This window comes from Dermacentor variabilis, chromosome 2 (assembly GCF_050947875.1).
Source record: "Dermacentor variabilis isolate Ectoservices chromosome 2, ASM5094787v1, whole genome shotgun sequence".
Taxonomy (NCBI): domain Eukaryota; kingdom Metazoa; phylum Arthropoda; class Arachnida; order Ixodida; family Ixodidae; genus Dermacentor; species Dermacentor variabilis.
This window is the reverse complement of record NC_134569.1, coordinates 66,395,395-66,407,628: the sequence shown is the minus strand read 5'-3', so window position 1 is coordinate 66,407,628 and position 12,234 is coordinate 66,395,395. Positions and strand designations below refer to the sequence as shown.

Genomic DNA, 12,234 nt, shown 5'->3' with positions numbered 1-12,234 from the left:
ATGGTTGTCTTTGCATTGGCGGCAGGTTTCCGGCTTGGAGAGAAGCCGCATGAGCACTGGTTTGTTGCAGCAAGCTACAGACATTGGCAGTACATGAGCGAATTATGCCCCACAACTCTCACCACAGTGCATGAACATGCAACTGCGTGGACTTTTTTTTTTTTTGCTCTGAGAATGGCTTATGGTTTTATATTATATCCGTTTTCTTGCCTGCACTGAACCTATTCGATAGTTTTAGTGTCGTGTGCCTGCTGTTCATTGAATGCTACTGCAAAAACTGAATTTGACACTGCCTCAGTAAAGAGCTCTGAAGTGCTTATAGTGGCTAATGCATAGCAGTGTTCTGTGTTCAGTTTTTCTGCATGAGCTGCGGTTGTGAAATCCTTTTTACGTGCACCCATTTTCATGCTGCCTCTCGGCAGTGCTTTGCAGCATTTCTCATCACATTTTGCTAAAGATGTATGGAACCCTTTTAATCTGCTGCGCTTTTGTTTGTAAGTGGTAGCTCAAGCATTGTGCCCAAATATTATTTTTCAAGAACACTCCCCTCAAGGTGTCAAAACACTCATAATTATTTGGGATATTTGACAGCTTTTGGTACATTTGCAGTTAACCAGTTTTGAGTAGGCATGGCTTCCTCATCATACTAGCGGTGAATTGCAGCTTTAAAACTGCTTCATAGCAGCTTAGAGTACCTTATCCTGACTGAAATAGATGCTTTTACTTTTCTACTTTCAATGATCACTGAAATACAGGCAATCTTGGGGAGTGCCTGGTTCTAGCATATTTGAATTATCAAGCCTGTAGCCCCACCTGGCCTTGTTAGCACTTTGTTGTTTTAAAACATGGACTCAACAAAAGTGTTGCCAAATCTATCGTGGTTTGGTGTGTTCCCATAAATGCTCCTGCAGGGCGTAGTGTTGTGCAGAGGTCAGAAGTGTTGAGAACCTGTTTTATTTGCAAAATAAACTTTTCAAGCTACATCAGTTAACATTCCTATGTCCCTTATGATCAGAAATAATATCAGTAGTTTAATAGTTTGGGTTGTAGCTGCTACTGATGGAATATTTTGTCTTATTAGAGTGCAGCTCTTAGGTATGCAATCCCGCGACGAGAGTTGGCGTTGTCCTATGGCATAACGTACCGAGCATATGAGCAAAGCGAATAATGAGAGCGAATACGGATCGCAGTGGGGGATGAAAAAATTAGAAAGAGTCAAGAGGCGGGAGGAGGAAAGTGGAAAGGGGGAAAGGGGAACCACGAGGTGGAAAGTGGAGGAGGGTATGGTGAAAGCATGAGAAGAAAAGTGTAGTGCCACGCAAGACTTGTAATGACCGCTACAAGATCTGCAAGAGTCTGTTCACCAATGGCATGCGGCGAGCATGTTGCATGATACCATATGTGGAAACAATGCACTGCAGAATGCATTGTTGGGCAAGTTGGTTCATTGTATTTGGAAAGATTGGTTGCGCTTTGTAGACGATCACAAGGAAGAAGACAGGACAGGCGCCTGTCCTATCTTCTTCCTTGTGATCGCAGGGGCCTGTCCTGTCTTCTTCCTTGTGATCGTCTACAAAGTGCAACCATTCTTTCCAAACGTACTGCATGAGTGGAGGTTTGTCTACAATAGCTGCTGTGAATCGCGCCCACGTGTCACCCGCATGCTACTGTTGTGATCTCCCGATTAGCAACGCAGTCACATCACGCTTTGATCTGTTTACAACGTGCCGTATGAGACAGATTATCCGCACCAGTCAATATATTGTGAAATGAAAACATGTATATAGCTGCACTCAAATTTTGCATTAAGAAGTATGGTAATCATCTGCTAATTTTTTTATCAGTAAAATGCAAGTACTGACACTAAATGTAATTTTAGACAGGGTATGTCCCTTGTGGCTGTGCCTACAAAATTTTCATGTGAATGGGACAGTATGCTATGTAGAAAACTTTTATTTGTGTTCCCATTGGGACACTCAGGCAGTTAGCTCTTCTTTGACTTATCATTGCACCAGTGACAATTAATGTACACAAGAAAGGTAATGACTCTTTCAGTAATTTATGCTTGTTCATGCCACATACAATTTTATAATAAGCACATTAGAGGTATGTCTTGCTTAGCAGTTATTTTTGACAGTGAAGACATCTCCTTACTGTGTCTGTTTATATGAATGAGCTGACTACATTTGTGCTGCTGCTCTCTCCTGTGTGCAGGAAAGCAAACTACCAAATGCTGCCTGGAGAGGCTGTGCTGGGCCACATGATAGCGGTGTGCATGGTGTCCTTTGCCGCCATGGTGGTGTACCTGACAACTCGAACATCATACCGTCGAACGCCTTTGCCAGAGGAGGCGGCCCTGCCTTTGCAAGCGCACACACCCACTGATTGATGACAGAATTGAACCTAAGACCCGGCTATTGCTTTGAGAACTGCCCCTTTTGATCTGATTTAGTATAGAGGTAGCTTTCACGCTGACAATACCGATCTCTGAACACATTGCAAGAACAATAGCAAAATGTCTTGGGCTCTAATTGACTGGCCTGATAGTTTTAATTTGATCTCTCCTGTTCTTTTCAAAAGTCCTCATAATATAAATTTTATTGCTCATGGATATCTGTATATGTCTAAAGAAATTAGAAAATAAGATGCTTTTATTTTTCTTTCTGCGGGAGATGATATAATAAGAAGCCCTTAGGCTTCTTCTTCTGAGTTTGTGTATTCAAGATTGTGAGGAGGGTTCTTTCAAAAGCCATTCCCTTGTGGATTTTCACTTGGGCCCTTCTGTTCTTTTGGACATTTCTGTGCTTATACTTACATTTTGCCATGAACTCGTTACAGGTTTTCCTGTTTTGTGGCTTTCTGCATGTTTGATGAATATGCTATTTAGCTGGAAAGTATTTTAATATTTACTTTTCAGAGCCACAATGGATTCTTGCTTGAGAGTTTTCTTGTAAGATTAACCAGGATGTCATCAAAGAAATAGGTAAAATAAAATAAATATAGGTTCCATCATGCTGCATGATGAAATTGCATCTAGTAGAAGGGATGCATGGAAACAAATACAATAAATAAATAAATATTTAAAAAAAGCTGCTATCGGGGTCACCCTAGGGGTCAGGCGTGTGCAAGCTAACTGGGGAAGTTCAAGTGATCCAGTGGAGGCCAATTTTATGATCGAAATAATGAAAGTTAGGGCCCATAGAATGCCTGAGCGCTGGCCAGGACCTTTGGTCAGGATTGAATTAACTGAAAAATCGAATTAATTGGAGTTGAATTAATAGAAGTCTACTGTATAATTATTAAAACTGTGGAGGATATCCTTGCAGCTCTGGGTATGTAGCCAAACTAAGTTATTCTGTAAGATCATGAGGCAGCTTTTGTTCATACCTTACTTGGAAGGTAGGTTCCGTGCTTTGTTTTGTTTGATAAATACCATGCCAACACCAATACTGCATCAACAAAGCGTAACATAGCACTGATTCTTGGTGTCGACTGTTTGTTTAGACTGATTTGAATTGTTGTGATGTTTTCAAGTTGATTTGAGTTGGTCTCATACATGGGGTTAAGTTGGAGATCTTGGATAATGCTTTACAGCGCTTGTCAGTAAATATTCAGTAGAGCGTCTACAGCACTTCTGGAGAATTTTGCCTATATTTTTCCAATTTAGGAAGGTTGTGGTGTGCTGTGGAAGTTGAAGAATTTGCGACTCTTTCTTTGGTAAGTCGTACTTGAACATTTGCTGACAATATGCCGTGTTATTTTTATGCTTGTGAATGTCTGAGAAAAGGCCCTTTTGTGTTTCTAGGGCTACCTTGTTTCGATAATTTCATTATCGTTCTGTGTACCTCTTCCCTGATGTTTATTATTTATCCTGTGAACTTTTTTTCTTTCTGTGGATCTAACACAGTGTACTTACACCAGCTAGGCGCAGTTATTTGTTGTAATTTAGAGCTACTTGGTGTAGCTCGCATGATTACGTTTTGATGTGTGGGCCATAAAGTCAGTTTTCTCCAGCAAGTTGTTCCTTTCTTTATTAATTCAAATGTTTGTCCTGCAGCATAAAACATGTGAATAATGCATGTTATATGATGACCATAATTTGTTGCGTTCTTTGAAGTGCAACAGGGCTCTATGGTGTGGACCATAGTTCACTGAACACTTTGTTGGATAGCTATCTGCCTGAAGCATGCATGAACAGGTCACCGTCAGCGTTTACTCGACTCCAAATGTTTCTTGTACGAAGCTACAAGATCGTTACCTGAAGAATGTACTCGTGGATTTTGAAAAATTGCCCCAACATATTTTGATTCCTATTTTGTTGTCACTCTGTTCATGTCACAGCGCGGCCCAAGCCACAGTAAGGGCAGCATTTTGCAATGATTCTTTTCTTTCATTTTCTTTTCTTCTGCTGTGCTGAGTGGCCTATCCCAGTGCAAATTAGCTTGATGGCATGTGCATGCAAGTGAGCACAGTGCTGAGCGGTCAGTTCTTGCAAAAATAGCATGCTCTTACGGAATGTGTGAGGCAAAAGCAAAGGGAGAGAGGGATTGTTGGAAAGAGAATCGTTACGAAATCTCACCTCGACATGCTTACAGTAGGGTTGTCATACAGTGGAATAGACCATAAGTTTTAAGCTGCCATAAGTATCTCCGGAGATGTGTACAGTTGTACAGAATAAAAATTTGCAATATCTTTTTTAATTTGAACTGAATTGTATTTGTTCTTTTTAAGGCTAGCTAAGGAAACAGTACTTGCTGTAGTGGGTAGAAAATTCTTGTTTCCTAAACTGGCCCTTGCTGCTTTCCGTTTTTATTTGGTTCCTTGTGCAATGAAAGACAACCCTTGAAGTAGGAGAAGTACAGCTCTTGTACTTGTTCTGGTGTTAGGAAATAAGTACTGAAAATTGCTTGCAATCATTTTTTTTCTTTAGCTGACTTTAGGGCTCCCTTGTGGTGGCAAGGCTTCATTAACAGTGCAACGATAAATTATAAACAGGATGTTCTTTGTACATTATGCATGCTTAGTTGTCTATCAACATTGTATTTCCTTGAGTTTCCTATCTTTCTTGTTTATTATTTTCGGGGGAAGGGGCTGGAATTGTTGATGATCTATATGGAGGTAAATCACATTGGAGGCAGACACTGTGCAAGGGATGGACTTCAGTGTTTATCCTCTGGGACTTCATATAACTTCTTCATTTGTTTACGTATAGCAAGGCAAATCGGTCTTATCACCTTGAAGTTGTATTTATGGCACAGGCACTTTGGTCATTCCTGTTTGTTCTTTGTTACTCAGTTACAAGCTGCTTTCTTTTATTACTTTTTTTCTGTGCTGTAAAGCTGTTCTTTTCTGAATTGAAGTTCTTCAGAATTATTTGCAGCATTTCATGTTTGCTTACAGCTATTGCTCATTATAATTTTGTGGCCTACAGCTTTTGTTTTGTGGTCTTGAAACATTTAGTTACTTACTGTTGTCATAGCCATTGCATGTAGTGCTGATCTCACACATTTTGTGATTGCATCTTTCTCTGCATTCTTTTCCTGTCATTTGTTTTATGAGATCAGTTTTGGTTTGTTTGTTTGACTTAAATTTCATGTAATACAGGTATTATCTTTATCAAAGTCATGCTTTGAATGATAAATCTTTTACGCCTGAAGATTAGGTGCATTACATGTGTATTTTACTTTTAGGTCCCTGTATGTGAAAGAAGGGCCACTGCTTTTATAGAAGAGCATATTTGTTTTGAAGAACAATTGAATCAGAGTAACGATTGTGTCTGAAATTGCTTTGCTGATTTAGTGAGCCCTAATTTTATGTGGTCTGTCTTTATGTAATATATATGATGGGTCTTATCTTTTCGATATTAGATAACAGCTTTGTTGATTAAGATGATGCTTGTAATTGTAGCAAATGTATGCTTTTATTCTATAATCTTAAGATATAGCATATTGGATATGTATTTGTTTATTTTACTTTTTCGCTATTTGTGTACAAAAGAAAAGGCGTACCTCTTATGTTGCATTTATAGCATGCATCACAATAATAGCCTTGTGGGGTACTCGCTTTGTGCTTTGTTTAGTTGAAATTTTATACATGTATTTGCTGCCTCATGTGATGTGTGCCAGGATTTTTAAAATGAAATTGTTTGTTCTTTGCTTTGTGAAATGAAAACATTCTTGTACCATTGTGTGGCCTCAGTGTAGTCTTGTTGATCGTAGTGTATGAGGGCTGCCACGGAAATGCTGCATTAATGTGCCGTAAAAGCATTGCAAATCTTCGTGATATGTGTATGCATACATGTTGTTTCTATCTCTATTGTTGATAGAGCATAATGTTTGTACTAATATGCTGTGATGTGCCATAATGGTTGAAAACATATCTTGTCTTGTATGCGGAATTTAGTCTAGTCATAGTGAATGTAGCTTATCTGTTACTGCTGCTGCTATTCACAGAGTCTTTTTATAGATATTTCTATATAGTGTTGTACTACTGTGCAAAATAAATGTAGCCACTGTTGTAGTGACACCATGATGGTAAGAAAAAGCATAAATGCTGTCATTCACTTGACATGAAGGCGACTCGTAATGATGAATTTGTATAGAGCTTGTGTTTATTCAACAAGTGCAATTTTCAACTTCAACAACAGTAGTTGTTACTATGTTTCATGTCTTCTTTTAAATTCCAGATCGCCCAAAGATTTTTCTTCTAATTTTGCTCCTTTATGGTCTTTCCCAGTCAGTGAACTTTGAATTTTTGTGCATTATGCTAGGATTAGGCAGTCTTGTATGCAAGCTGCGTTTTAAGGACCAGAAAGCTTTTGACTTCATCCTGTCATTATGTTATTTCTGTTCATCTTTTGCCTTGATTCCCAAAATGTGGCCTTTTTTGCACAGTTTCTTTTTGCTTTGTATTTTGAAGAATACAAACATTTGCATCTTACTTTGATGCCAATTTTCTTCATTATAGTTTATATTATCACTACATACCAGTTTGCATTGTATGTGGTTATACCAGGGTTTGTGTGGGGTTGTGAGAGTTATTTTTACACTGCCTGTGAAAGTAAACAGTATCAGCTGCTGAATGTTAAATCAGTTCTGAAAGGCTGATGTGGCTTCCAAATGTGTTAAGTTTGTGCAGATTTGCATTGTGTCGACTGATGTTATACCATATCATTGAATGCCTATCTTCTGAAACCAAGTGGGCATCTCTTCGATACTTTCTGCTAAAACACATTTTAATTGCACCTGCTTTGTTATCCATGTGTAACTTTTTGTGGTTTGCTGCCCTAGTTTTTGTGGTGTTTTATTCTCTGTCAATAACTACTGGAGACATTACTTTGATTATGAGAAGTTGCTGGCAGCCACATCTAGGTGCATTAAAAAAGGGAATTACTGCGTGAAGAAAAGAACAGCACACAATAATATGCATAGAAGTAGGGTAAGCGTGGATTGAAAGTACATCTTGCTTGAGTGGCTAACTTACAGAGATAATCGATAGCGGTATCAGATGAAAAGGGAAATGTTTGACCAAGGCCTCCTGACATAGAAGCAGACACTGGGTTCATGACTTAGTCCATCGAGATAGTGCAAAACACTTTGTCTTGTTTTTATATGTTGACTCAATAAGCCTTCTCCCAAAACTATGACCTACCCACTTCATCTTATCAAGAATGCTACTTTTTGTATTACAAGATTCACAATATTATCTGCCTTTATCACCTAGAGCACTTGCTCTGCCAATAAGATTAGAAGAACTGCCACATTTTCTTTTATTTATTTTCTTTCCTTATGCCAACATTCTTCTAGGTCTTTTGTTTCCCTTGGTTCCATTCCGTGCAGAGTAGCATATGTCAGCGAATATACACTGGCTAAACGCTGTGCTTTTCAAGAAAGAGCACTCTTTTCCTCTAGATTGGGATAGTGCAGTGCTGTGCTTACACTGTTTCTATGTGTCTTGCATATTGTTGCTTTGTTTACATTCATGAAGCAATTTCCTTCCATACTCATGAACAAACTAGCCCCCTCGAGATGTCCTTAAGTGGACCACCCCTCAATGTTACGTTGGTGTTGCGTCATCAAGTATGTTGACATGATTGACCACATTAATGCTGAAACTTCTACTAAATGTCTCTGAAGCATTTTGCTGGATCGTATGCCAAGTGAAGGTGAAAGCACCATTGTATGTCATTTACAGAGAATGACTCGCACATTGCACAGTGGACTCGTTTGAAGATTATCATGTGGTGGTTAAGCCAGTCTGAGCCCTCTAATGGTAATGAGCCTAGTTTTTGTAGAGTGTCTGTGTGGGGTTTTCATTGGAAAGTGACATACCAGAACAAGTTTAAATAAGCTTTGCAAATGTTTGATAGCATGTACTGAATCTGGCTAGGAGGAGGTCCTCTGAGCTTTCAGCACTTTTGCTTGTATACACAAACACCGCTCACATTTCGACCTTGCTGTTCCTCTCCTTTCTCATATTGGAAGTAATTTGTGTGGCAACGCTGTAAATTATGTCACACATTCAGAATGCTATGCACTCAAATAGGCCTTTTTGTGTGTAGTATGTGCTGCACATTTGTCTCATGTTTTGCTATCCTTATTTCAGCACTGTTTACAACTCTTATCATAGGACCTAGAAGGAGGCTTTTATTGCAAATTCATGCCTACAGTTGGCTTTTGTCGAGAGCAACGTGGAGCCTGAGTCACGTGTGATAGTACTTCGAGAGGAAATTAATTTCATGTTGCACGAGAGGTCAGGAGGTAGAGGCTACATGAATAAGTCAAAACACTGGCGTTAACCTTTTATCCACTATGCATGAGTGTTCCAACTAACTTGTGCCAAAATTTAGAAGTATGTGAGTGCCATGTAGCTGGACAGAACCAAGGTAATGTTGTTTGCTGTCGCTGGAAGCAAGTCAAACTTTTTTTCTATTTTGTCTTTCACATTAGTTATTGTTAATTCATTAACTTCTGAAATATTCTAATGAGCAGAATTGTCAATCAGGAAACCGTAGGCAATCGTGATGAATTCCTGATACATCTTTCTGTTTCTCACTACATGCTGCACAAAAGCAGTTTCCAAGCGTTAAAAAAAGCCCACAAAACACGAAAGAGTGCCGCGTGATCAGTTGTGCGGCCCCTTTGGTGTGCTTTTGTGGGCTTTCCTTTCCTTGTCCTTATCAAGCTGCAATCTCACTGAAACGCTGTCCGCTTGCAGCTGCTGGGTGCAGCATATGGGCTGATTGCACTGGCACAAAAGTGCTGATCACCTTGTCCAAAGTCACGATTAGTATGCTGTGACCACATTGACGCGTCACTGACAGCATCTTAAATGAGAGGAGAAAAAATAAAAGAGTGACCCCCGCTCACCACTGCCACGTGAGGCCAGAATAAAGTAGCAGCGAGCAGCCGAGCACATGCTCGCGAGTGGTATTAGAAAAAATGGGAAAAGATGAGCCGAGAGCGCCGCCCGACACCATTTCTGGCTCGGCTAGCAAGATGCCGCCGGTCAAAGAGTGTTTGCAAGTGATGCTGCCTATACTGCTCCATTGCTTTTTTCCTAGTATTTTCGAAGTTGAGATTTCGGGATATCCGGAGTGCAATGAAAAAATGTTTCGAGATAGGCGGAAAATTGATTGAAAGCATGGCCAGAAAGAAAAGTCGACTGAACCAATATATCAGAATATCGCAGTTGACAAGGGTTGACTGTATGTGCGACACAGCTCAACACAGTATGGTTTAAGAAGCCAGTCCACCTAATGTGCACTGCATAAAAATATGGAGGGGATACCTGATTTGCATTCCAGACAGTTAAATGCCACTGCTTTCTGCAGCTAAACGAAGTTAATTTTATCAGGGTCTTGAGTGTTAGGTCTGCTTCACAGTCAGCAGCAAAATATAGACTTATTTAAGCTGCTACAAGTGGTCATTGTCTGAACGCCAATTAAGTGTTCTCTTTCATCTTGGTGAATTTTCTGTACGTTTCCAGTGGAGTGCACTTTTGTTGTAACGAATGCGGAGGGGGCAGAGCAAGAAAATACTTTCTTTAGGAAAGTGCAATGTGCTGCTTGGATTTCTATCTTCTCTATGAATGTTACCTGCCTGTTATATAAATTTTCACACTGTAGCAGAAAGTACAATTTTGGCGTGTGGAACTTGAATAACGTTGTCTTGCAACAGGGCCTTCGTCTGTTGGCAAAGTTTTTCGAAGCTAGGTTTTTCTCTCTATATGTGTGTAGTACACTTGTCTCTTCTTGTCCCCATCTTGTTTCAGTGCCAGCACAAACACGAACAAGTTGAGAGAAGTAACAGTGTGTGTTTGTGTTTCCATGCCAGCCAATGTGTGTGTGACATTATCCTTTGTAAGACTTGGATGTGGTGTTTTGTGGTCAAAACATGTTTAGCCTGACAACACTTGTGTTGCAGACAGGTTGGTTTCCATTTGTATTATGCTATCCGGCGCAGGACTTACACATGAAAGGCATGGCAGGACAAGCACTTGCCCTGTGTTCCTTTAATATTACCTATCTGTGCTGAATGAATACCATATTATGACCTTACAAATGTTGTATTGAAAGTAATGCAAAAATGGTCATAACTTTTCTATTAACTGATCCAGGGAGTTAATCTTACACATGGCTAGAATATTCAGCTTGTGTACAGTAGCAGTAGTAAAATGAGACACCTGCTATGAACTCAATGCATTTGGGCCAGATCTGCCTTGAAAATTTTTTTTCTTTTGGTGGCCGCCACTGTGCAACTCCTTCTACCTACTCTGTGTCATCCAGTCATTGCAGCAAGAACTTCATTTCCCTAAAGCTGAAGTGGAATGGCTACAAATCTGACCTGCTCGGTCAGTACGAAACAATTATTCTGTCAAAATTGGCGCTGGACAGCTGCAGCCACTAGCCACCTTTTTAACATGACATAAAAAGACACAATACAGCCAATTTCCAGGAACTTTTTTTCACGCCTAGTTTTTGTCCAGCTTTTCTGTGAAGGCTGTACAGCAATCCACTTGTGCAAAAATCACGTACATGTCCCTTTGTCGTTGACAGTTAAGTCAGTTGACTGCCTCCCACCATGTTGACTTTTTCTACATAAGCCTTTCCTCTTGTGTATTATTTATCTGTTCAATGCTATTGCATATGGCATTGACTTGACCATGATGCTTCTGCAGTTTTTTGCGGGTGTCAAGTATACTGCACCTTCGTCAAGAACTTCATGAGAAAGCATTGCTTTTGCTTTGCTGAGACCCGAGCTTGTCTGTGATGTAGAAAAAGATCGAACCATTTGCGTACTAGAAGGATGACGAGCCACTTTGATCACGTTCATAATTGAACGGCCGACGCCAATTACGCCTGCTTTCGCATTATACTTTAGGTTAACACCCGCATTGTACGGCTGGCTATGTAACCATGACATATCACAATGTCAAGTAAACAAAAGTCGTTTATATTTTCCTGTTTGTATTTCAATTTAGATTGTAGGCTTACTGTTATTCCTTTCCAACCTTGGCTTGCTGATATGATCCAAAAGCCAGCTATTGTGAGATTGTGTTTGTATGCACCAGCATTTAGCTCCTGGTTGTCGTGATACATGCTGTTGCCAATTGCTGTTGTAAGATTGCATGGTCTATGCAGTGGACGTCGCTCACATCACTGATGTTGCTTTAGTTGTCGATTTTGGTGAGTAACCTGTTGATGCAAGGCTGGTTGTACGGTGCCGTTGTCTTTCTGGATGTGTCTTTTTTGTGAACTTGCTGTCTGTAATGTGCAAAATAAAAACAAATGGGCAGCTCAGGATTCACTTGCATCAGTCTTGTGCGGCTTAGTCCGCTGAGGCTTTACCTCGGGCCTACTGCAATTCTCAATGCTCGAGAAAAAAAAAAAAAACATTTAACGGATCTGAACGAAGATTGTTGCATTTAAAGAAAAAATCTGAATTCTACCAAACGTACGAAACAGGTTTTTAATGTAGGGCATCATAGTTAAGAAAAATTGTAGGAAATCGGTAAGCTAAAATAAATGTTTACACACTCTCAACCCTGCACCAAGGTTTAGCACATATCACAATCCTATAAACTGCATCTGTTGTAGCATCTGAAGCATCGTCGAGGTCAGAGAAGAACTTTTCCATATTGCCACACATTATTCCACAAGTGTTGCTCACCTGTGAAATATCTATTCTGAGATTCTGTACATCGCATACTTGCAAAGTCTTTGCGTTAGTCTTC

At 39.9% G+C, this 12,234-nt stretch overlaps 1 protein-coding gene across 3 annotated transcripts in view; it reads left to right on the top strand.

Annotated features, from left to right (window-relative positions):
- Positions 1 to 11,803, top strand: part of LOC142572021 (transmembrane ascorbate-dependent reductase CYB561) — a 59,533-nt gene extending 47,730 nt beyond the window's left edge. For all 3 annotated transcript variants that reach the window (XM_075680817.1, XM_075680816.1, XM_075680815.1), the window contains exon 5: positions 2,215 to 11,803. In XM_075680817.1, the coding sequence (XP_075536932.1) occupies positions 2,215 to 2,389 (175 nt within the window). In that variant the 3' untranslated portion in view covers positions 2,390 to 11,803. The remainder of the gene's footprint in view (positions 1 to 2,214) is intronic.
- Positions 11,804 to 12,234: the final 431 nt, after the last annotated feature.